This window comes from Haliotis cracherodii, unplaced genomic scaffold, assembly GCF_022045235.1.
Source record: "Haliotis cracherodii isolate W230 unplaced genomic scaffold, xgHalCrac1.p SCAF_18, whole genome shotgun sequence".
Lineage (NCBI taxonomy): Eukaryota > Metazoa > Mollusca > Gastropoda > Lepetellida > Haliotidae > Haliotis > Haliotis cracherodii.
Window position 1 is genome coordinate 17,323,000 of NW_027266273.1, and position 27,802 is coordinate 17,350,801.

A 27,802-nucleotide genomic window follows, 5' to 3' on the forward strand; every position below is an offset into this window, starting at 1 on the left:
TAAACAATCAGCTTCCTTTATACTTCTGTCATGATAAATCAGAATCTCGTCTAATCATGTAGATGTCGTGTTACTTTAGTGTTTACTGCGGCGGGTACATGGAATGCTTTTCGCAGTCAGTTTACGTAATCGACAACATATGCTATCCATAGTGTTAGGTTTTCCTCTTACAATTATTTCATAATCATGTTATGCCCTGCTCACTCTGCCGATAGAACACTTCTCATCAAGAAAATGTTATCAAATGGCCGCAAGATGTCGCTGATCCCGTCTGGGCTGGGTGTCATGCGCAGTAAAGCTGCGGCCATGTTCTCGGATAAATATATGCAAAATTTTGATATTTTGATTATTTTGTGTGCCGCGCAAGCTAAAAACAATGGTTATATACCCGCAAAATGCAGGAGAAATTAACATAGGAATACATGAGCATGCTACAATAGTAAGTATGCACCACAGATCCCCGTATTGTGCAAATAAACACGCGCGACGGAACGGGCACCTGTCGCACTAGCTGTTGGTGGCGAAATGTCCCGTGAAACGTACCCACGTAACACACACCTAACAGTGACTAGCTTTGCTTTACACCTTTGGCAGTTACCTGGAAAGTTGTGATTATGGTCCCTTTACACATTAATGAAACTGTCAAACGTAAATAAGTTCACAGTTAAATTAGAATTAGGAAAGGCTATTGGCGCCAGACTGTTGCGATGTGCTCGGACTTCACTTCCGACCTGTCATTTTCCCCACAAACGTAATATTACATAATATCTTTGCGCTTCTCGTCGAACACCCGCAGTATTGTCGTGGTGATGTTGGATGATTATAACTGAATGATATACTTATCTTCAATGCAGAAAACTACTGACTTGTAAAAAAACAAACCCTCAAATTTGCTTGACCACGACTTACGTTTCGGGAATACGTTTATGTTTACGTGATTCTAATCAAAATTTGCCAAATGTTAGAATAACTGATTGCTATTTGTCTGTCCCAAATGTAAAACTATCTTTGCACGAAACAGATCTCTGTTTTATACTTGATTCAGAATGCACATTTGTCCAAACAGTTGTGTATCAATTCATGAAAAATATGATATCGAATGTCCTTTTATGATATAGAGACAAGATCCCTTCTTTCCCTGTGTAGAATGTTACAACATTGTGATGAAGTGTGTGTTCTTGTACCTAAGTCTAGATGCTTAGTTGCACAATGTTAAACATTGTAACAGCTATGATTATTGTACTATATCTCATGGTAAACAATGTTGCATAAGTGTTTATAAATGTTGCAAGTTCATTGATCCCACTCACTTCTGATGCTTGTTATCAGGCATTGCAAATATTTGGAAGGATAATTATTGTTTATATTTGCCTATTGTATTCTTTGTAATAGTTTCTTGCACTCCTTCAAGGCACACCCAGACTATTCACAAATGGATTAACTACTTTATTATGATTTTTGTTTTTTGGGAAGATACTTCATAAGTGTTTGTTTCAGGGGTGTGAATGTATGTAATTGCTTTCGACAACTGACAAGAAAAGAACAATGTCTGTGTCTGCATTGGTGATTTGTGAACATCAATACATAGCGATTATTGCTTACTGTAACATATGTCGATCACAGTTACCTATTACTGATATTAATATTTACAATCTAATTATACTGATACTGTAAACTCTTGAATAATCACTGAAAAACAGACAACTTCCCCTGAAAAGTTCTGATAAACATTGTCTAGAATATATTAACATTCAGTCAGAGGTCTGTAACAAATTATGGCCCATTTTGACAAGAAGTTTTCCATCTTGTAGAAAATAATGCAATGTCTGAATGGTTTGAATTGTTGCATCTTCTTTATTTAGTGATGTGTGAGGCTTGATATGAAGAAGAAGAGTACAATTTTATAGCAAGAATTGAGAGCTCACATGTCATAACCCAATGCTAGTGGTAAGAGATGAACAGAATGGTTATGTTTGATGAGGCTGATGTTGTCATCATTATTTTGACTTTTGTTTGTTTGTTGTTTAACACCGCACTCTGCAATAGACCAGCTATATGAGAGCAGTTTCCATATAATTGAGTCTGGACCAGGCAGTTCAGTGATTGACGTCATTAGCATCATTCCATGGAATTGGGATATATTGACATGCATCAACCAAGTCAATGTCCCTGACCACCTGATCCCATTAGTCACCTCTTACGACCAGCATAGTCACCTCTTATGGCAAGGATTGGTTGCTGATGACTAATTCTGACACGGATCTTCACAAGGTTTTTGACTTTTGAGAATGTTAGGTTATTGCTGATTGGGATGAAAAACAGCATTCACTCACTCACACTCTTGCTCTCATGATGCATCTGTGAAGATCATGGCAAAGTAAATCTTTCTTCAAACCAGTGTTTTTTTGTTTTCAGTTTTTGTTTATTAATTAATGCCACACTCACCAATATTCCAGCTATGTGAAAGCAGCCTGTAAGTAATTATAACTGGACCAGACAATCCAGTGATCGATATTGTGACCAACGATCCACGTCTTTGGGGTATGATGACACACTCCTATCAACCAATCACCAAGCCTCACCACTCAGGTTATTGAGTCACCTCTTGCTACAAACATAGGTTGCTGTGCACCAATTTACCTGGAATCCCCACAATATAAGCATTTAATCAAGGCAAAAACACAGATACTCTGATTGTGTAACTAGCTTTTTGCTGTTTGCTGATGAATAACAATTGTTATATATCATTGTATGTCATACTGTCCTCCCAGGCATTTTGAAGAATATGATTGTTGATGTTTCAGATAAAATGATCTGGGTGCCGTTGTACAAAGCGATCTTAGTGCTAAGGTGATCGTAACTCCCATACCCCGACATAGACTTACGGCAGTCTTAGCGCTAAGGTTGTTTTGTACAACGTCACCCTGATCTGTACTGACATACATAAGCATTTTTAGATACTAAACATTTATGTTTAGGAAAGATGTCAATGGACATTCTCAGGAAGAATAGGTCCCAAACAGCATACCAGTTGTAAGAGCCGACTAAGATGAGGATTGGGTATTACAGTGTGTGGACTGCCTGATTCAGTGTTGTCATATTCCTGCAGCTTGTTTTATCAACCTTCGGGGGCATAGGGGCACTCACTCTATCAATCTTTAGTTTGCCTTGTCCAGTGTTGTCTTCGTTACATACAGGTCATACCTGTTTAAGGATTCCGTTTAAATATGTGTCCCCAGCAGCCTTTACATGTCACAAGAAGCGACGGTGTGGATCAGGTGTCGCATGTCATCGTATCCCATTTGCGTGCTTTCCGTAAAAGGCAAATATACTTATAACGGGATTGGGTGATCAGGCACGCTGACTTGGTTGATGCATGTCATTGATCCCAATTGCGTGGATCGATGCTCATGAAATCAATCACTGGATTGTCTGGTCCAGACGATTATTTACAGACCGCCGTCATATAACTGGAATATTGCTGAGTGCGGCGTAAAACAACAAACAACCATTTGCGTAGAGTGATGCTCTTGATGTCAGTCACTGGATTGTCTGGTCCAGACTCGTACACAGACACCTTCATATAACTGGAATATTGCTGAGTGCGGTGTTAAACAACAAACAAATAAATACAAACAGGTCACCTTAAACTAGCTGTAATATTGCTGGCACAACAACACGGTTTCATACAGGAATGTAAGGTATGTTTACATAAAGTTTTTAAAGTTTTATAATTTTATTTTTGCAGATGTTCCGATCATGGAAGATATCATGGATGGAAGTTTCTCAGTAGAAATGACATCAAAGTGTATGTTAATTTGTGAAAGATGACGTGAGACAGTGAAAATGTGTTCTTTCACAGCCAAAGACTTTCTATTTACATAGACACCCTTATTTACCAGATATAAACATGAACTTTGACAATGGTCAGGGTCTGAAATTTGGAGTGTCAAACTATGGCCAGGGATTGGCAAATGCCACCAATGTGTGTCACTTTCAGTATATGGGGATGGGTGAGGCTCAAGGGGCCATGAAACCTGGCCAAGGGATACCACAGATGCCAGTTGACCGAAACACATTTGTTCCTCCTTATCACAATGTTGGACTGGCCCACCATCAAGGCAACCCAGCAGCACAAGCAGGTTTTCCAATGGGGGTCAATATCTCTATGTCGTCACCCATGTCTTTCAACTCCCTGCCCCCAATGGAAAGCTTTGGTGGACACAACCAAGGATTCCCACCCAACCAGAGACCGGGTATGAACTACAAAAACTTCAATAACTGGGTTGGTCCAAACCAGAGCAATCAGACCTCCCTTCCAAGCATTGGTCACCTGTGGTCTCACTTCCAACAACAGCAGATTCAGAAGCATACCGTGCAACAGCCTCCCCCACACCAACAGAACTTCTACCCTAACCAGCAGCACATGCAGGGTTTCCAAAACACACTTGCCCTCAGCCCGAATATGGCTGGGGGACCTCGAGGACAGAACATCAGCTATCAATACCAAGCTCAGAATCCAACCGTTGTGAACCATTCTAGGATGTATCAAAATTTCCCACAGGAAAGAATGCAGAACTGTATATATGGAAGTCAGAACGTTCCCACAGTCAGTCAGAGTGTAGCTGGTGTGAATGATCAACATATTGCTAAAGCACCTGGTCAGTCACATCCGGTACACCATGTAGAAACGGCTGGTCCTCAGGTGACCGCTATTTGTAACCAGGTGACTAAAACTACCACCACAATCACCATGACCACCTGTAACAGTTCTCCTCTGACCACTGCAATGGCACATGTGAATGTGACGGTTCCTTCTGTTCTGACATCGGTGGCTGTGACCAAACCTGCAGAAGGACCTGGAGAGAGTCCTCGAAACACTCCAGGGGTGGAGGCAGGGCCACCGGTCAGTGTATCAGGTTGTGCTTCACACCACACTAAGCCCAAAGTAAGTGATGGTGCAGATTCTGAGGGAACTGAATGTGAACAAGACTCCATGGAATCCAAAGACATTGAACCGAGTTTGCAGATTGTGAAGGTACCATTTGGCTGGAGACGGACGACAGAGAATGGGACAGTGGTGTACTACAGGTAAGCTTGCCTCAGTCTCAAACACAATTAATGCTGAGGGATGTTGCAGAAAATGCTTAAAAATATTATAAAAATATTATTTAGGGCCAGATTTTACAAAAGAAAACTAGTTGTTTACTGGACATACTTTCAGTCCTGACAAAAATGTTATGTGAAATATTTTCAAATTGTTCGACGACTCCTTCCTTTCAGAGAAAAACAATTTTATGTCTTGAATCAGTGACCGAAAAAATATTCGTTTCCAACAAAAATCCAAGGTCCTGCCTAAAATATTAAACGGTTGATTATGATATGACTGGAATTACTGATCAAAGGGGCGTTAAACTCATTCACTTGCTCACAGATTAAAAACAATAATGAGTTTTCTTCACAAATGATACATATTACATTACAAGTTACATTGGTGTAAAAAAATGTGAATAGTAACAAACCACCAGCTTACACAGAGTCTGTAGCATTTCAAGGTTGGACATAAATAGCATCACATTAACAGTCCCCTCCAGCCAATATGTTTCTGTCCTACAATATCCCATCTTTGATCTCTGAAATGATTCAGAGGTGTGCAAAAAGAAAGAATGTCAACTTGTGAAATGAAAGTACAGTATCTGGTTACGAATCTTATCGCACACACAGTATCTGGATACGTATCATATCGCATTGTGACCCCACCACATCATTACATCTCTATCTAACGGTAATTAAAAAATTGGTTAGTCCATGAGTATCCAGTATCAAACCTATTTACACTATTGCTACAATTCTAATAACTGAAGAACTTTATACATTACACAAATAAATAAGGAACACAATATTTTTCATAATACTTCAGTTAATCTGTTATTATTTTCCAATTTGTCATGAAAGAATCAGGTGTTCTTTAACTTCTTTTGCGTATTGACATTGTTTTGATAATGAATGACAGTAATTGGAAGGATATTCAAGAACACTGAGCTTGAATGTTACAACACTCTGTGATTAGCGTGATGTGTGCAATGAACCTTTTATTAATGTGCACTTTAGTGATTAAGCAATCTCATTAAAATCAGACCTTAGTTCTCGCTACCGCTAAACAAAGATCTGAAGACATCCCATTAGGGGTTACGTCAGAACGACCTTTCATCCGACCAATCAGAGCGTCAATTACCAGATTATGAAAGTGACAGTCGGAATGTGATTTCTAATCATGCAACCTCGAAACCTTTATTCTGAACGATAGTTACGGGTTTAACGACTGAATCCATACAATCTATTAGACATTCCAGAATGTTCTTTTGCTCAGGTTTCAAATTTGTAATCGAGAATTTGTCAAAATATGTTTAGAAGCGTAGTCGCAAATTTGAAATTAGTGCCATAAAGCACGAGAAAGCTGCCTTCTGATTGGTCATTCCATTGGTCGGTCAAAGTTCGGGCAAGGTCGGTCTGACGTGACCCGTAATGGGATGTTCTCAGATCTTTGTTTAGCGGTAGCAAGAACTAAGACCTGATTTTAATGAGATTGGTGATTAAGGTAATGAAATGTCCTGGGCCAAGTGGACAAACCCTATAGGCTGAAGGGCGGTCGGGTAGCCTAGTGGTTAAAGCGTTCGCTCGTCACGCCGAAGACCCGGGTTCGATTCCCGACATGGGTACAATGTGTGAAGCCCATTTCTAGTGTCCCCCGCCGTGATATTGCTGGAATATTGCTAAAAGCGGCGTAAAACCAAACTCACTCACTCACTATAGGCTGAACTTTAGCATCTTGATCAATCACCTACAGAGCTCCAGATAAGCTGTGTATCTGCGTGAAATACGCATCAGAAATGCAGAAATGCGCAGTAAAATATAATCCAAGCGTATCAAATACGCAACGAACATTACAGATACGCTACAAAAATAAAACTTGTGTGTATCATCAAGCTCCAGATAAGCTTTTGGTGTTGTGGGTATTTTACCCATGCATTTTAAAATCATTGGGTATCAGTAATTCTATCTGGGTATTAAAATTTCTGTTACCCACTAGTTTTTACACAAATGGGTATCTAAGTTAAATTTTTAAAAACACTATTCATCTAGTCCCTGCAAACTGGTGTCGTGTGGGTTCGAGAGCTTTATAGGACTCAAAAGTACCACGATACTTCCACAAGAAAGTGTGATGGCAAATGATCATGATGTAACTGTCATCGTTGAGTTTGGCAAGGTTGACGGAATGCCCGTTTATAATTTCAAAATAAGTTGCTGATTTGCTAATCGAATATGCAGGGTTACTTCACAATATTTTGATGATACGCACAAGTTTTATTTTTGTAGCATATCTGTAATGTTCGTTGTGTATTTGATATGCTTGGATTTATTTTACTGCGTATTTTTGCAGATCTGTTGCATATTTTATGCAGATTTTATGCCCTGTCGAAATATTGTAGGCCTAAACATTTTTGCTGAAGCAGGGAGACATACATTTGCAATGTGAATTACAAAACACAACCAGTCAACCAGAATCTTTTATTGCTATCACACAGAGTTCCCAGAGACTGTGTGGTGATAGATGAAGCCAACAATTATCAAGGACGTTATTAGCTTGTAAAACATCTTTGCTACTTCATGTCATACACTATTTGAAAGGTCTGATCATACTGTAATCGTAATCTAATATAAGTATCAAGCACATGACCTTAGGCATGCAATCAAATTACAGCAATGAGTACCATCCTCGTGTATGATATATTTCAGATTTAAACAAAAGTCTTTGGTCAAATTGTGTTATTTCGAATGTTTTAAGCAGGAAATCGTGACCTGTGTTTATAATATGGAACTTCTTGGACATATCGTGCTAGGTTATGACCTCTGACAAAGATTTCTCATGCATATATTTTGGCATTAAACATCGTGTCCGAGCCTTAAAAATCGAGGCGACAAATGCTGAGATGTCATTTGACTTACATTACACGATCGCATGAAAAGATGGAAATAGTCTGTCTTAAAGACCCTGATACAAATATATATCAAATACAGCCCATGCAAGTCTATAGTGTTTGGCAAGTCTAGATCACTGCAGTCTGAATGAAGAGAGTCACTGGGCTCCTTTTTATTATATTTTTATTAAGATAACTGAACAACTGTTTTTATGTACGATATGTTCATTTCAGAGACTAGATTTTAGTCTAAGATGGAAATAGTAACTTAGATGTAAGTTTGACATATTTTGGAAATATGTTTGTTGATTTTATTTATTACTTTATTTAATTTATTTATGATTTGCTGGAAAGTTGAATCGTCTTTTATTGTTCTTTGACATGTTCGATATGGACCTGATTATGTTTTTTATCCCCCGCCACGAAGTAGAAGGGGGATATAGGAAAGGGTGCTGTCCGTCCGTCCTTCCGTCTGGCCGTCCTTCCGTCCGTCCGTCCGTCACATTTCGTTTCCGGAGCAGATCTTGAAAACCATACTATATTTCTTCACCAAACTTGGCACATAGATAGATCTAGTGGTGAACTGGTGCCTTTTGCTAGTTTGGGATTTTAAAAAAGTTATTTTTTTAGTTTCCATGGCAACGACTTCGATTTAGACTGAAAATGGAAGTAGTCCTAATTTCCGGAGCAGATCTTGAAAAACGTACTATATTTCTTTACAAAAAGGCCCAGTGAACATAGTTCTCAGGAGCTAATGCATTGCACACACCCGACATGTCATATTGGCGGGGGGCGGTCGGGTAGCCTAGTGGTTAAAGCGTTCGCTCGTCACGCCGAAGACCCGGGTTCGATTCCCGACATGGGTACAATGTGTGAAGCCCATTTCTGGTGACCCCCGCCGTGATATTGCTGGAATATTGCTAAAAGCGGCGTAAAACCATACTCACTCACTCACTCATATTGGCGGGGGATGTGAGTATTTCATGCTTGTTTCCATAAGATTGCAGGAAATAATTAATAATTTTAAGTGTTTACCATGGAGTGAATTTTACAGGGAATAAGTATCCTAGTGCCTGAATGTATGGCAAATCATAACGTGTAATGTCTCAACTGTGGGACAAGTACAGTCAAACAGGTTGGGTAGCAATGAGACATGGGCGTGTCAGGCGTAAAGAGACGACACCCACACAAGAATGTCTCATGACATTAATCACACTAAGCAATTGATTGAAATGTGCTCCTATCAATAGAGAATTCTGTACAACATGTACAATGACATTTAGGCAAATGTCAATATATACCGTTATAAACTGTCTCGAAGCAAGCTGCCTGAAAGCAAAGCGTCATGTGAAGGATATGACCCAAACAGCTTTCCATAGGCGGCAACATTCTTGCGTCCTGGCGTTGTTACATTCGCTAGAATTATCGGCAGAAATTTTGAACTGCAATGTTACAATGCCAGACCACGAGGTCATCAGCAATTATCTCCTATGAGAAAGCATCCTGGCCTTGGTCTGGCCTGCTAAGTCCCCTGCATATCCCTGAAAGAGCATATGTCAGATGTTCTTGGGCGGAGAGTGTACGCTTGAGAGCCAGATCATGATACAAATATGTGTGAATCAGAGCAGATAAAAACACATAAGCTAGTTTCTTGCAAACATTCCTCGAGGTCAAATTTATATCACGGAATCATGGCCCAATGTTAGCCTGATAATGCAATATATGCTTCACAAATTAAACATGCTGGGGATTTCACAAACACAACTTACGTTCCTACTGGACAAATACACAATACAGTTCACCCCTATGTTTTTGTATTTCAGTTAGGGCAGCCGATTCAAAATTAATACATTGCTGTAGTTGATATGAAAGCCCTATGGCCATTGGCTAAGTTTCTACCAATAGCTGATCAGATTGCTTGGTCCTCGAGCCCATTGTCAAAACACATATAATGGATGTAACATGCACAAAAACTGGTGGACCGAAAGAACTAAGATCAAGTTGTTTTCATACGTTTTGATAGTTCTAGTTGCTATTTTTTTATGCATTATATCAAGTTGCTTTAGTCAGAGACTATATACCAAGAGCCGGGCCTCAGGGCTAGTTGGAAACCGATCACTGTCGCGCGAGACCACTTTCACGTGAGAATATGCGAGATTTGAAGATTTAAAAGCGAGGGTTTTGTGAATTTACTAATCAGATGTCGAACTCTTTACACATTTATAAACGTTGAGTTATGTTAGTTTTCTTCATTTGTTTGAGGACATTTATTGCATATTATTAGCTAAATGTATACATGAACATTCTTTCGAAGTAACGAACAGAAGATCATACCACATCCGTGTCTTCTATTGAAACAAAAAGAAAATGGCTGCCTGTGAGTAATTCAGAATTTTGTCCATTTTCCAGTACAAATTACACCATTAAATATGAAACAAAGTCCTTAGTTACTGGAGTCAATGAGAAGTTTTATTGTATTTCTTTGTAGTGGCATAATTTATTTGTTATTTATTTGGGTGTTTTGTTAAAGGCACCCCATCAAAAAGTATTATTAATGTTATTACCTCATTATCTTTTGGCGACCACACTTCATTACCCTAATCTTACAATACATGTATCTCGGTAAAACTTTGTTGTAATAAACATGATAAACCTAAAGTAAATTTTAACATTTGACCATTATTTTGTGCATGCAGCCATCAGTTTCTTTCTGATGTTTAAAGGCGTTATGTTTTTACTACTTTCTCTGCTAAATGACAGATAGATTTGATCAAATAGTTTACTCATTTTTCAAATAATAAAAAAATACATTTTAGTCAGAATTAATTAGAATATCAGTGAACATTGTGAACAATACTGTTTTGGTTTAGATTAAAAAATAATGTCCTATCAACTTATCGTAATATATTTGTAAAAGTCTGATGATTTATTCCCCGTTTCTGTTAATTTTTTGTGTACACAAGACAATCATGATAAGAAATTAATTACCAGATTCTCATCCAACTTTTAGTAAAAAGTGAGACAAAATAATTGTATTTACTGGTGTAGGTTTATTGGGTTTGGTTGTTACCATGCTGTGACCTTTCAATTTTGGTACCCCCTTAAATTTAGTTTTATTGTGTTGTAGATGTGTACATGGTGTATACATTTGATACCATTAACAGTGATTAAGGATTTTTTTTCATTTTATTGTTTCATGTGTTTACCAAGAAAAAACATGAATGTGTTTTTCCAAAAAGAATTATTTTTTTATTTTTGCTTTTAGAAATTACAGACGCTGAAGATATGTAACATGTTGTTCTGTATTGAAATTAATATAAAAAACTGTTGCTTTGACCTCAATGTTTTGCCATAGCTGTCATTTCAGTTAGGTTGCTAATGTACTCTTGCCCAACTTTGCAGTCAGCTATTTATCTATTAACAAGTAATTTAATGAACATTCAATTCTATTGTGTAGAAACATCTGTGACTTCTCTTTCCATATTCTTGTTTACTGATGTATGTCAGCTGCAGAGCTTTGTGGCTCTTCTTTTGTCAACGTGGCAATGGGACATTGTTTACCCAGTTTAAGTGGAACCATTATCTTTAATTGGTTTACCGATTCTGGATTTGCTATAAAACATGCTGAAGGAATAATTGGGGAAAAAATCTATTCTAGCAGCATTATTTTTTTTTTACACTGAATTTGTGTACATAGCAAAAATAATTGCATACAATATGTAAACTGCAAGACGATTGACATAGGGCACTGCACATGTTGCAACATAGCCAGATAACTTTATGATGAATTTAATAAGAGACTTTGTTGTTTTTGTGTAGAAAATTCAATGCAGATTTAGTATGGAAAATCCTGGATGATGGTTCTGCCAATGATCATCCAGTATTTTCCACAACAAAATACATGCTTGCTGTAAAAGGTGACTATGCATGTCGTGGGTGCCGCCTGACGGGATCAGGTGGTCGATGATTGGTCGATGCATGTCATCGATCCCAGTTGCGTAGATCAATGTTCATGATATTAATCACTGAATTGTCTGGTCCAGACTCGATTATTTACAGACTGCCGTCATATAGCTGGAATATGGCTGAGTGAATGAACACTAGTGGTAGTAGCATAGTTTTTGTACAGAAGGCCAGAGGCCCGTCCTATGTAATATCTTTGGGAATGGTTGTGTTATACAATTATATATATCTAACAGATCTTCATAATATTTAATGATATACATACATACACATCTTCCTAAGGCAAGAGAGTTAACTGACTTTAAAAGTCCAGTTTCCACCCTTGCCAAACTAGGCTGGAATTCCTGGGCTCGATTGTTGCGCCACCAGTGGCTATCACGAGTTATGTCCCTTCCAAGGCTCTCCTATGGACCAATCAGATTCCACCTCTCGTATCACTTGCATTTGCTTCAAACAAAATGTATTTTGAGATTGGATTCAGTGCAAAACTAAGCATTAGACACTCTTCCTCTTCATTGATCCTGTTATCAGTGAAATACAGGTTACATCTGCAAAGCCATAAAATTAGTTATTAGTTATATATTTTGGCCTGAATTTGGAAATTTGTAATCCCAATATGGAAATTTTTAATGACATTTGCTCCAGACTTGGGGCAAAATATTAGCTTCTAAGCAGGTCTAAATAAATCCCTGACATAGGAATATTTTTGAACAGGTGTCTGACAACTTTGGTTTTTTTGCAGCCCCAGCAACACAAGGCTTTGTTCTTACCATGAAGTATGCAAGTATCTGTCTGCTGAGGGCACCTGCAAGTGTGGGTTGGAGTGTCCACTCTTGGTGGAGAAGGTGTTTAACTTTGATCCATTGGTCAATGGAAAACTCTGGACTGTGGATGATATGGCTACAGGGGACCTCACCAAGTTGTGTATTCACAAACGTAAAATTATTGCAATGGCAACTTTTCAGAGTAGTCGATCAATGTCTGTTTCTAAAGACACGGATAAGATCAGTCATTCAGGAACAGGAGGTCATTCGAGGAAAGGTAAGTTACTTGATGTGGTGTTTGAAGATGACGACTAGTCATATCTTATCTCAGCTGAAGACATTTATTTTTGCAATGTTGTGGCTTGTCTCCAGAAACTTCATGGAAGGATAAATTGTTCAATCACAGCATCTGGCATGAGAAATTAAAATAAGTGCACTAAGTGAGAATTTGGAAAAATTATTTTGTCCAAAATTGGGATGTTTGTTAAATTTCATATGTTCCAAAATTCAGAGGTAATTGACATTGTATTTTAACATTGCATTTAATGCAATGATGTTAGACTAAGCATTAAAGTTTCTTCTTCTAGTTTGGTCCTGTTTTCAGTGAAATTCAAGTCACCTCTACAAGATGTATAAAGCATTAACATTAGTTGCAACTGTAAAAACATGAACTGGGAAATGTTTAATTACAATTTTGGAATATTCGACTGACATTTGCTGCGGACTTGGGACCTAATATCGGTCTCTGGGCAGGTCCAGATAAATACCTGTATGATGAAAGAGTCTGGTGGCTCTTAGCTTATTTTGAGTAGTATTTCAAAGGGTGGTTAGACTTGGTTCAGTTGGCAGTCCTGTCAAGTTAATTTCTTGGTACAATTGGCACTTTGTTTTCTATACAAATTCAAATCTAATTATTTAAGTCAGTCTAGGACTAGGCGACTACTATAACTGAACAGATATAAGGTCACAAATCCATACATATAGCCTAATTGCAATGTCTAGACCTTTTAAATGGACTTTAAGGAGGTGGGTAGCTTCTCTCCTCATGCCGAAAACGCGGGTTTGATTCCCCACATGGGTACGATGTGTAAATCACATTTCTGATGTCATCTGTTGTGATATAGCTGAAATATTGCTAAAAGTGGCATAAAACTCAACTCACTCACTTAAATGGACTTTCATCTTGGGGCATAGTTTTTAGCTGACACACAGAAATATAACAGTTCAAGGTGAAATTGAAAGCAACTCACTTCTTTTCCTCTTACTGTTCAAGCTAAGGGTGTCATATTGATCCCATAGTTATTTTTTGTTGCACTGCTAACCTGTCCTTTGTTTTTGATTTCCAAACGACTCTAGGCAAGAAGAGCAAAAGTAAAGTGAACTCTACACCTTATGATGGGCTGTTGGTATCACAGCTTCTGGCTCAGAAAGGAAAGGTGAAACCACCGATGAATCACACCCACAAACACACCAAACCAAAGGGTGATGGTTCACAAAATCCCATAGATGGGCCTGGATCTAAGTCGTCAAATAATGTCACTCCTGTTTCTAATGCTGTACCAAAGATGTTTGAAAATAAGTCTGTTCCATGCAAATCTCAAGCTTTGCAACAGTTACAACAGTTAAATAAGCTCAACAACTCTGTCGGCAATGTACTGCCTGATCCAGCCGATGACCTTGGCCCGATAACGTGCCAAGTCCCGGCTAAGCTGGACTTTAGCAAAGAAGGCTTCCTGGAGGATCAGAAGAATAGGCTTCAGACGTCTATGGCTGGACATACTGTTGGCCAGGCAATCTTCCATCAAGGGTCTGTGTCCCCTCAAGCTCCTTTTAGTCAAGAACAACTGAAGCACCAGTTGTTGATGCAACAGTCTGCTTCTCCATGTGCTCCTACTGCCAGTCCCTCTTTAGTCAATTCTGTTCCAAACCACATGTACGGACCAAATGTTCCTCAACACTTCCAGTGCCAGTTGCCTATGAATATGCAGCAGAATTCTGGAAACATTATGTTCCAGACTCTGATGCATGTGCAGAATCCACAAGCCCAAAGATTTACGAACCCTCCTGTGTTTGAACAAGCCAACATGCAAGGAAATCATTTGCAGGTTGGATCCCAACCAAATCTCATGATCAACCAGGGCTATCCTCATCTAGGTAATCTGACCTGGCTGGACCCAGGGAAACCGAAGGCCAAGAGGCCTAGAAGCAAGAAGGATAAACAGAAGTTAAACAGCATTCTTGATAGGACATCTCCTTGTCCAAATGTTGATGTCCGACACATACCTCAGGAAGCATCAAAGAATCCATCCAGCATCAATACTAGTGTATCATTCATGGAAAATCCAGCAGCATTTCTTGCTCAACAAACAGCTCTTGTTCATAGTTCATTAAGTTCCACAAAGACAGATATGTCTCAACCAAGTCCTCGGACACCACAACCTTCTGTATCCACCCCTCCAAGTGTATCCACCTCAGTTCAGAATAAGACTGTTCCTGTAACCACAGCTTCTTCACCAGCATCTGAACCTACAGAAGAGGTACCAGATAAAGTATTGCCACAAGGAACATGTAGTATTAGTGAACCATCTGCAGCGTCTAGTACATCAACTGGCACAGTGACTACTGCTAAAACCCCAGGATTGTTGAAAGTTGATGACGGTGCAAACTGTGATAGATCAGATACGCCTGCTATAGAGAAATTGGATGTTTCTGAGAAAGAAGCAAGTACATCTGAACAGTGTTGTGATGACAAAACCAGATCAAGTCCTGCCAGCAATGCCACTCTACCTTCAGATGCCAAAGCAAACTCTTTAGAATCAAGTGAGCCTAAGGACTCTGATTGTGTCAGTGAAGCGAACACAACTAACAGCACTAAGCCAAACATTTCACAGCAAAGCCAAACACCTACAAGCAGCAATGCCGCTATTGTCACCCTTGCTTCCACTGCCTCTGCAACAGAACCAGCCACTACTGCAACAAATTTGGTAATGCCAAGTGATATTTCTGAATTGATAGCTGCTAATAATCTTAACCTCAATGCTGTCCAACAGGCTTTAAGTCAGCAAGGACCAGGTGAGTTTCCTGCCAGCACACTACTGTCTGCCGCGGCAAGAGCACAGGGGTCTCAACAAAACCCACTTAATGTTCTACTAGGCCAGCCAATGCAGGTCAGCCCTTCTTTGCAAGTTCCCACTGGGCAAGAAACCGCTACACCAACCGCCATTCCCGACATGATGAGCAAAGCAGGCATTAACACGTTAGATCAGTTGAATTTATCTCTACAACAGCAAGGTGGTGGAACTCTCATGCTTCCTCAGAACCCAAATATTTTGGCAGGTGCTCTTCCTGGGGGTTACATCAATACACTGAATGGTCCAACTGTGCAAGGATTACCTCTCAACATGTTCCTGCCTGTCAATCAACCAATAGGCAATTCCACAGGTTTGAATCCTGCTCAAAACTTATTAATTGGTCTTGATCCTAAGTCAGGTGCCAATTCACAGACTTCAAAACAGGCCACAACAACAGGTAGAGTTTCTGGAGTAGAGTCTACTAAAGGTTTGGATGGCTTTAATGGACCAGCTGTGAACTTCCCAACACTCTTTGCAAATGTTGCTGGTGGCCCTAGTACTATTGGTGCTAACATGAAACTTTCAACAACATCTTCCTCAAATGCATCCCAAGTTTCTGCTGGTGTCAATGCTTCTTTGCTAAACAATCAGTTCCCCTATGTCACAATGAACACTCCTATGCCTCCGATGTCCCTTCCCCTTGTAACCAATGTCACAAACAGCCTATCACAAGTGATCCCAGCTGTTGGAGTTCCTCAGACAGTTTTGAATCAACAACCTGTTACATCACTCATCAGCACTGTCACTGTCCCAACATTAAACAATTCCGTTGTCATTACAAACCAAATACCCTCAATGCATACTTCTCAGACTGGGACACAGAATATTGCATTTATGGGAGTACAACAACCTCAAGGGGGTGAGCCTGAAAACAATGCAAATGTAGGCACAGCCGAAGATGTCAACAGTGTTGGCAGTTCTATGGCCAGTACTGAAACAGTGTGTGTAAGTGAAAGTGGCCAAGCTAATGTTCCAAAGCTTGAGACAACCCATCAGGGTGTGGAGACACTCATGAACAAACTGGTAAATCAACCAACTGAAGTCATGGAACAAATGAACAATAACACAGGTCAGGTTGTGCTTCTTCCGAATCCAAATATTCCCCTTCTTCAGCTGTATGGAGCTAATCCATTGTTAGCAGCACCTGGGATAGATAAGTTTGGTTTGAACAGTATGCAGCAGGTCATGCTCCATGGCACAATGATTGATCCACAGCTGTGCCAAGGTCAGCCTGCTGTAGGAGGGGGCCTCAATCTCCTCCAGATGCAACAGATGTGGAACAATGCTGGTAACGGCAACATGACCAATCTGAATGCAATACAACTTCAACAGCTTCAGGCACTTCAGCTGCAGCTTCTGCTGCAACAGATCCAAGGAATGCAATCCCTTGTCAACCAAATCCAGCTCCACGGTGCTGCTCAACAGACCCTTAATCCAGATGGAACCATACCAACTCAAGTCCCCACTGTGGGAGAAGTGGAAGAGGAAGTAAAGGTCGAGGTGAAAGAAGAAGAGGAAGAGGAGGAGGAGGATGGGGATACCCAAGATGCTGATCTGAGTCCTTCAGGGGAATGTGAATTCAAAAGTGAATGTGATCAAAATTTAAGCAAGAATTACTCTCCGGATCAACCTGTTAATGAAAATGATGTGGGTTATGGCATAAAAGATTCATTTGAAAATGAGGTTTCTCAAGAGCCCAAAGCTGTATGTGATGCAACAGGTGCTGGTGCAAATGACATTACCTGTTCGAAGTCTGAAGATGGGGACAGTTTAGTTGAGACATCACAGACTAAGAAAGATCATGAATTTGGCGTTAGTGAGAATTCAAGGAGTGACAGTGATAAACATTCATGGCATAATACCGACTCTGATGATGTATCCTCGTCAACTATGTCTGTGTCTGATTCAGCGGGTGAACAAAAATCCTGTGACACTAACCTGTTGGATTCCTCTAAAACTGGTACAGCTTTGAGAACAAAACCACAAAAAGAATCATTAGGTGAGGCAGAGTCTCCTTCAGTGTCAAATGCAGTACTGGGTCGCGGGTCATCATCCAGCAGTGTACTGGATGGGTCAGCAGCATCAGCTTCAGATCTGCCCCATGTTAACCACAACGGGCCGGAGGAGGACTTGTGTGATGATACTGATTCACTGGATGATGACATGTCTCTTGATGATCTGAGGAGGGGGTTGAAACGAGCCAGAACAGATGATGAGACTGATGTGGACTCCACTAGCATTGACAGTGAGTACTGTGTTCAGATTGATTAATAATTAAGGGGCCGACCATTGGATATTCAGGGGGGCCAGGGGGATGTTTTCGAAAATAATAAATTGTGCCAGGAAATACTTGAAAAAAATAATTATCTTCAGACTTGGGTAATCTTGTGGTTAAAGCATTTGCCTGTCATTCCAAAGACCTGGGTTTGATTCCCCACATAGGTACAATGTGTGAAGCCCATTTCTGGTGTCCCCCCATCGTGATTTTACAGGAATATTGCTAAAAGTCGCGTAAAACCGTGTTCGCTCGCTCACTCACACAGATTGTTGAAAAAAGAGAAATTGTCGGCCACAAAAAATACATTGTTGCCAATTGTGTTTTTTTAGAAAATCATTAAGGCTCATTGTTTTGATTTTTTTAAAATACCTCGCCTCTATGCAAAATTCCAAAATCAGTGATCATGTCTTTACATTATCTTGAACTATCACACCCTTTACCCCTGTTGACATACGTAATTCTTTCTACAGACTACGACGAGGAGTCCATTGACGGCATGGTGTCTGAAGGCTACCTTCAGAACTTCTCCACAGGGGATGTTGTATGGGGTCAGATCCGAGGCTTCCCGCTGTGGCCAGGCAAGCTGGTTCCAGAAAGTGCTGCTGAGGGCATTGAACTGAACCCCTCCCTAGAAGACAGAGCAGATGCCGTGAGTTGATAGTTGAGCCATTCCTCAATGTAAACTAGACTTGATTTAGATAATGTTTGTGTTGAACCTGTGGACAATGATGGGCCATATGACTGAAAAGAATTAATATAACAAATAAAATAACTGACTATGTGGCTATCGGCAGGGGTAAAAAAATGGAAATCTGATTTTATTTATTTTTAAATTTTCTCAAAAATTAGTCGGCGGGTCCGTAATCCAAAAAATATAAAATGCCTGGCCTTATGCACACACCCCATTCCACAGCTGTAATTTTGGGAAGCCAGTGCACAAAAAAGTGTGGTACTACATTGACTGCCATACTTTAGTGTTGATTTATCCCATCTAAGATGGTTGTAGAGCTGAGATAGTGTTGTGGACAAAGGTCCTGAGTGTTCTGTGTTTTGTCCAGGTGCTGGTCATGTGGTATGGGGATCACACATTTACTCGGGTTGAGCCTCAAAGACTCAAGACATGGGGCGAAGGAATGGTTGCTCATCACAAAACCAGGAGGAAATACCGCAGGTACTGAGTATATGCATTTGGAAGAGTGTTATGATGTTCTTATGTTATGAAGAGATTGTTACAGGCAATGTCACAGGGTATTATGACCAGAGCTCATTCACACCATATCACCCTCCCTTGGCTGTATCCCATCCCATTTGCTTTATCACGTCCCTCAGCCATATCACCCACCCTTGGCCAAATTCTAATCCTATTTAGTTTATCACACCCCTCAGCCATATCACCCACCCTTGGCCGTATCCCATCCTATTTACTTTATCACACCCATTAGCCATATCACCCACCCTTGGCCGTATCCTATCCCATCTGCTGTATCACATCCCTCAGCCATATCACCCACCCTTGGCCGTATCCTATCCCATCTACTGTATCACATCCCTCAGCCATATCACCCACCCTTGGCCGTATCCTATCCCATCTACTGTATCACATCCCTCAGCCATATCACCCACCCTTGGCCGTATCCCATCCTATTTACTTTATCACACCTATTAGCCATATCACCCACCCTTGGCCGTATCCTATCCCATCTGCTGTATCACATCCCTCAGCCATATCACCCACCCTTGGCCGTATCCTATCCCATCTACTGTATCACATCCCTCAGCCATATCACCCACCCTTGGCCGTATCCTATCCCATCTACTGTATCACATCCCTCAGCCATATCACCCACCCTTGGCCGTATCCTATCCCTTCTACTGTATCATATCCCTCAGCCATATCACCCACCCTTGGCCGTATCCCATCCTATTTACTTTATCACACCCATTAGCCATATCACCCACCCTTGGCCGTATCCTATCCCATCTGCTGTATCACATCCCTCAGCCATATCACCCACCCTTGGCCGTATCCTATCCCATCTACTGTATCACATCCCTCAGCCATATCACCCACCCTTGGCCGTATCCTATCCCTTCTACTGTATCACATCCCTCAGTCATATCACCCACCCTTGGCCGTATCCTATCCCATCTACTGTATCACATTCCTCAGCCATATCAGTTCATGATTAAGAGTAGTCTCCCTTGGATGCTCTGTTGTTATGATATGGCCTTTGGGTTGATATGGGAGATTTTGATTGATAAGGGATTTAATATGAAATAGGAGATATACTAACATCTACATGATCTAGTTGATGTGAGGAAGTACATGAAGAAGTATTGTAATATCACACCTTGGGATGTACAGTGGCAGAATAAGTTTCCAGAACCCAATACTTGTCATCAGACCTTAAAAGGGCTCTGATGATCACAGTTTTGGCTAGTTTTGTCCTACCAAGATGGTGGCACCATGAACTTCTGTGACTGTAGGTTCACATCCCAGACCCATGAAGATCCAGCTTAGAAATGACATGTCATTGTATATCAATTGCGTAAATCGATGCTCAGGATATCAATCACTGGCTTGTTTGGTCAAGATTTGATTATTTACAGATTGCCTTCATATAGCTGGAATATTGCTGAGTGTGGCATTAAACTACAAACAAAGAAACAAGCATCTTGACTCCCAAATTTGACCTGAATCACGCTGGGCTTTAATGGGTCTTTAGCAACCAATGCTCGCCCTAAAAGGCGCCTATGCTTATCGTAAGAGGTGACTAACAGGATCCGGTGGTCAGGCTCGCTGACTTGATTGATGCATGTCACTGTATCCCAATTGCGTGAATCATTGCTCACGACATCAATCACTGGATTGTCTGGTCCAGGTTTGACTATTTCCAGACTGTTGTCTCCTAGCTGGAAAATCGCTGAGTGAGGCAACAATCAAACAGACAAAAACAAACTCTATAACATTAAGTTATGTTTGGAATGAACATACTTATAACGAACTGACGGATATAATGAACTGTTTTTTTGGTCCTGTCTGTTTGCTGTATATATGCTGTATATATGCTTCTAACAAACGTCTGTTGTAACAAACTAAAAATAGAGGTCCCTTTGTGTTCGTTATAAACAGAGTTTACTGTACTTAGCTGATCTATCAAGAAGGAAACTAGCAAACCTTGGGAAATAACCATTGGAATCAAAGTCAGTTTTTGAAGCATTATATTTATGCCCCATGTTTTTGCAGAGGCAGGAAGATGAACTCCCATCTGGAGGCGGCTATCCAGGAGGCTGTGAAGGACATAAAAGACATGCCAGTCGTGAACTCTGAAACAGCCGCAGTGAAACCTTCAGTGAAGGGGCGTGCCACAAAGAAAAGGAAGGCTTGATGCCTCATGGATTATTTCAGTGTACAGTCAAACACTGAAGAGAGCCTACATTCATCCACTGTTTTATGGTTGGACAGTGAATGTCCAGGGATATAGTAGGATAATGATGGAAGACATTGACGATATATGACATGCGATGGACAATGTTTATTTATGTCCAGTCATAAGGGAATTTACTTTCCTGGGAATTGAAGTTTGAGATTGATGTGATGTCTGTTCAGCTCAGCAAAACCATTTTTGAAGGATTTTGAAATTTTGAGAACCTGCATTTTGAAGGATGTCTGCTGGTTTGTAAACAATATGTACAGTTCATTATGGCAGTATGTTAATTAGGCTCTCCTCACAATAGTTTATGAGTACTACCTACAATATCAGCTTCATCTGATGAAGTCATGACATGGACAGCATACTAGAATTTGAAATTGAAGATGAAATATTTTGTGCCAGTGTTGAAAGTCTAAGGACACGGTGTGGAAATTGTGTTATTTTGTGACAGATGAATTACTACCAAGTCTGATGAAGGGGTTCTCTTTCAAGTCCAGGTGGGTGGTGGGTGGGATGTTACCTGCAAAAAGTTTGTCGTCTTCTTGGATGGGTTGTTATGATGTCTCTCACAAGTAACAGTTATTGTAGGTTTTGCCTCGATATCTTCTCTTGAAATCAAGGGTTGGGTGACTGCCAATTGATTAATCGATGAAGATTGACCAATGAGGAGTCACTTCACCCTTGACATCTAATAAGGCAGAGGGAAAGCATACGGTAATTATTTTCACCAATTGTCATCCACATTAGGTTGCAAGAATATGCAAAGTATCCATGAGGAAAGATCACAAAAGAAAAGGTGCAGTCAACAGTTGAAAATTCCATTATGATGGGAATGTGCCTGGCAATTGCAACAGACAATTAATTAGATTTTTGACTATTGGAACTGCAGTTCCTGCTACATGCTGCATGCACTGAAGCGATGTTGATTGACAATTGTTACGACTCTTTTGATGACAAATCTAGATGTGCAGTTGTCTAGTGCGAAAAAGGTGACCCTCTTAAATTCAAGAAATAAGTCAGCTGAGACTTTTGTGAGATAATTGTTTCGACCATGGACGTATTCACAGATATTGAAAGAATGAAACAAACTTTCCGTAATCTAACTAGAAAATAGTTAATTGCCCAACCCGTCCTGGGTTCATCAAGTACCTTGGAGTTTAGACAAGGAGTGTGTCAAGTTGAGGTCTTATTATCAAAGAACAGACCATAAAATAACATGGTTTCCAAGGTTTGACTGAACAGAGATAAACACTGGTGTGGCAGAGAGTGTCAACTTCATGCTATATTATCGATGAGTGGGCCATAAAGTGTCATTGTTCCCATCATGTTTTTGAGTAAAGGACCTCAGGTTAGCAAGGGTTAACTGTACAGAAACAGGTTGGTTTGGCAGAGTGGTAGCATGGTGGAGAGTGGTTTGGTTTTATTTTGTCTGTGTTCCCCAGTGTGGCTGTGGAACTGCCACAAGAGCCACAGACTCCTTACTTGTTCTCATTTGTGACAGTTTCTTTGCTGGAAGAGTTCCGCAGTGCGGCAGTAGAATTACCACAAGGCCTATGAACACCTTCCTTCACTTGTTCTCATTTGTGACAGTTTCTTTGCTGGAAGAGTTCCACAGTGCGGCAGTAGAATTACCACAAGGCCCATGAACACCTCCCTTCACTTGTGAACACTGTGGCACGACTGTTGGTGTTGGTGAAGGGTACTATCATGACAGGCTCTCATTGCTCTTTTCATAAACATTTTGAAGAATTTATTCAAATGTAGGTCATTCAAGGGTTGGTTTTCTGTTCTGTCTATGTCTACAATGGCCTGGTGTGTTCATGGAGCATGGCTATGTTAATCTGAGAAATTGTTCATTCTGTTTATTAGTTGTGATAGGTAGATCTGTTTCAAAGTTCTGCGATATGATGTTAGTCACTTGGGTATGGGATTTCCTTTAAAGATGAATGATAAAGTGCTGTGGTGTTCAGGCCGGAATTGTTTAATGCAGTGTTGGCAGAAACTGAAGAGAAACAGGCTAAAGGTTTCTGTCAGTCAAGACATTCTTGAATAGTTAATGGATGTTTCACTTCACAAGTTGGTGGGAAGGTCATTTATTGGATGGTGTAAATTTTAGTTTCGGAGGAAAATTTATTTTTCTAAGACGAAACATGAGTTGTTACCTTCTTAACCTCTCTGTATAGTACTGTCCCAGCGATACATGATCTGAAATATTTCAAATGCACATGACATGCAAATTCTATGTATGTTTGTCCGTGTTGTTGGGGGCATAATTGCATAATGTAAACACAGGCAATATTGACATTTGTTTTCTGAATTGATGGACAGTTTCATGTTGGTAATTTAATGTTTGGTAATGTTAAATAATTGGTCTTGTGTTCATTTGTCAAGCACAGCTGCTGTTGCTCAGGTAATGTTTCCTGTGTAAATGTGTCAGGGGTTTGATACAGCTCGAACCTTACTCAGAGCCAAAATGTGCGCTCCCACAAACAGGTTTAGATAGATTTTCAGGTAAACGGTTAACAGTAAAATACTAGGCGATTCTTATTATTAAATCAGGTTATTGGATCCTCTAAAATGAACTACCTATTTGAACAGGGACCCATTCCACATTGCGATTTTAGCTCTAAGATGATCGTAACTCCCATACTTTTGCATAGACCTACGACAATTGTAGGTCAAAGATGATCGTAACTCCCAAACTTAAGCACAGGCTTACAACAATCATAGCACTTAAATCGTTTTGTGGAATGGGGCCCTGAGCTAGCAGTATGCACATTTATATTTTGACCCTTAGAAAAGCATCCAAAATATTTTACTGCGAGACCAATTAAATTTTAGATCAAGGCCCCGTTGCACAAAGCAATCGTAGCGCTACGTCTGTCGTAGGCTATGTTAAAGAATATGACTAATGAGTCATGGCCTTACAATCGCTTTATGCAACAGGCCCTGAACACAATTTGAAATGATCTTTTTGCTTTCTTACTGCTGTTTTCCCCGCCTAGTGAAAAATATAGACATTAATAAATAATGACAGTTCCAACAGATTTTGCTCGAGGGAGATTCGGTAGTTGTTAAGTGTTCAGTTCTGTACCTACTGTGAGTGTAGGAGCTATATTTTATGAAGTAGTCAAAGATATAACTGTTGTTGGCATTTCCATGTGAGGTAGTGTATGTTTAGAAATGATCAGTGCTTTGTTTGAGGCCAGGGTCAGTGACTTATTGTCTGTTATTGTTATGTTTTGGGAGGGACAGTGGACAGTACACTGGCGGACATTCCTGTCCCCCATCTCCGACAACTCGGAGACAACTCGAAGATTTCAACATGTATGATGATGATTATTTCTTGAGCAATAGACGTACCTTCTCCATCAGTTGGTACTGCCGAAATCGGTGTCTGGGTATTTAATCAGACTTATATGATGCATTTTCAAATTTACTCTGTGCAAGAGAGATGATTTATTTTAACACTTTCATGCTTAATTTATTGTTACTGAATTTGTGACTGATATTGTCTTCATTAATAACTGGAAATTGATGGATGCAGATAGATCAAACCACATCCTTAATGTGTTCATGTAGAAATATTTAGTTCTGATATTTTCCTACCAAACCCACTGTGTATTGTTCAGCTTTGTGTGTGTGTTTTGAGTTAAAGCTTCATGGTTACTGTATGGCTCTGTGATATGTCCAATGTGTACAGGTGTTATTTATTTGTGATACTTCCTTTTGCATAATACCTTGCAGATTTACTTCACTCTGATGGCTTAATTATATAATAATTCTCTATAAGCTTAAAAGTTTATGCCTGTGAATTTATTGAATCAGAAACTCCGTCACAAACATATTCCTTGTACTTTGAAATATATATATTAATCAAGAATTTTTTGCATAAGGACATCCTTTGTCTCTTCCATTGCTAAGCATAGGGCAAGTCTATATATTGTATCTCTAGCAGTGTGTTAAGTGTAATATCCTATATCAGCTGTAACTACACAGGACTGGTCAAGTCCGAACGTGAGCACCCAATCAGAGACAGGGTATCACTTAAGCCTTACCTCATGGGGCTAAGCTCAGTTCAACACAAGCATGAACACTTACTATATTTTGTTTTGGTTTGGAGGAGTTACATAGACATTTTTACACCATAAGTCAAACAATTATTTTTTACAGTTGGGTTGAATACAAAATTGTATTTTTTGTTTGTTAACTTAGTTAACTTTTTTGCTCTGTATGAAGAATATGTTTGAAAATTTTGTTGTGGTTTGAAATGGTTTCATTTTCTTGACTCCAGGAAGGCAGGATTGTGGGAATTGACAAATGAAACAAGGGCTGAAACTCCTTGAAAACATGAGGTATTTTTTAAATGAAACACGAGCTGAAACTCCTTGAAAACATGAGGTATTTTTTAAATGAAACACGAGCTGAAACTCCTTGAAAACATGAGGTATTTTTTAAATGAAACCCGAGCTGAAACTCCTTGAAAACATGAGGTATTTTTTAAATGAAACCCGAGCTGAAACTCCTTGAAAACATGAGGTATTTTTTAAATGAAACCCGAGCTGAAACTCCTTGAAAACATGAGGTATTTTTTAAATGAAACAAGAGCTGAAACTCCTTGAAAACATGAGGTATTTTTTAAATGAAACCCGAGCTGAAACTCCTTGAAAACATGAGGTATTTTTTAAATGAAACAAGAGCTGAAACTCCTTGAAAACATGAGGTATTACTAAGCAATGTCAGAAACATAATACAGATAAGCAAATCTCTCCAATTTTGGAGGAGAGCTTGAGAAAGAATTAACTTATCTTTACAATCAAGTTGAACTTTCAGTATTTTTCAATTACATTCAATCTATGCTTCGATGCAATGACTGATACCATCCTTTCATTTGGCCTGGTTAATTTGTGGTTTAACAGCTGTATTTGTTAATGATTTGTTTAGGAGACATGGGGGCCAGTAAGGTGCCGCATGTTGCTGTGAACAGTTGATTTCTTCTTTAGGACAGGATCCTTTAATCATATGTTTGAATCCCAGGTTTGCCCTGGTCAATATTCTTGGTTTGTCAGCACCATATCCATGTTCATAGTCTTCACCAAATTGGTCCTCGTGAAAAAAAGATGGATCATTTGGGACTTTCTTGCCTCATTTGGCTTATTGACATGCTGTGATTTAGCTGAAATAGTGTTAAAATGGCATTAACCCAACTCACTCACTCAACCACCCACTCTGATTTGTTCAACCTTGATTCATACTGTTCTTCATTTATTCAGGTTTGGTGACTCCTACTATGATCTGAATTGTTTTTAAGATTGAATTAGAAATAGAGACCCGAAATTGCAGAATTTGGCATAATATTTGACAGTATAAACAGACCTGAAGTAAATGTTAATGTGAGTTTAACAGTTCAGTTATAAGATGTCAATAATTAGTTATAGATGAACAAATTATGTTGTTGCTGGCGTTAAGGAAAACATTGAAGCTTTTTGTTGAAAGTTTAATTTTGTTCATTAATGTTATATTTGTTTGCAATGTTGATGGCATTATATTTTTATCATTGAAAATAGACTGACTAAAAGTGTATGGCATTTTTGAAGATATTGCGTTTATGTTAATTTCTCTCCTACGTATTTGTTATGTGTGCAAGATCAAAGATAGTTTACTTTGTAGTTATACATTTATGATTAAATTGACTAAGGAAACGTTCCGAGGTTCTATGTGATGTCCACTTTTGACCATGAGAAGATGCTTCAGGCTGCTTGTGCTTATGTGGTTACTGTTAGTGCTTATGTGGTTACTGTTAGTGCTATAGTTATTACTGTGTGTTGTGCAGATTTAATTTAAGCTTGTTTGTTTAGAATCTCAGAATATTCTATGGTGTTCAATGTTGTGTGAAAAGTGCTTCAAAGGGAGACAACTGCCCATTTTACTGACCCATCGCTCACAATGCTTGCAAATGGCGAGATTGTGTTTATTGTGTCCGTGGTCAGATTCCGATGTATTTGTGTTTGAGCATAGAGATATACACATATTTTATTTGTTGTTTTGTTGGACAATCTTTTTTTTTAATTGTACATAAACATTTTATCCCTAATGCTACACCAGTAGTTATAACTGACCCAGTTTTAATGCTGATAAAAGTTGATTTCATTTGTATATATTGATAATTAATATGATGTTTTGTACATAGTCAACCATTTCGTGCCATGTATGGATACAGAAGTATACTTATCTTAATGTTAAAAGTCCTCAT

The 27,802-nt window shown here is 39.5% G+C and overlaps 1 protein-coding gene across 1 annotated transcript; it reads left to right on the forward strand.

Annotated features, from left to right (window-relative positions):
* Window positions 1-266: 266 nt before the first annotated feature.
* LOC139465822 (methyl-CpG-binding domain protein 5-like) lies at window positions 267-24,554 on the forward strand. Its single transcript, XM_071247756.1, has 7 exons — window positions 267-439; window positions 3,749-5,091; window positions 12,685-12,983; window positions 14,063-18,082; window positions 18,586-18,764; window positions 19,174-19,286; window positions 21,363-24,554. Exons 2-7 carry the CDS (start codon window positions 3,911-3,913, stop codon window positions 21,502-21,504), a joined length of 5,934 nt encoding a protein of 1,977 aa, XP_071103857.1. The 5' UTR covers window positions 267-439; window positions 3,749-3,910; the 3' UTR covers window positions 21,505-24,554.
* Window positions 24,555-27,802: the final 3,248 nt, after the last annotated feature.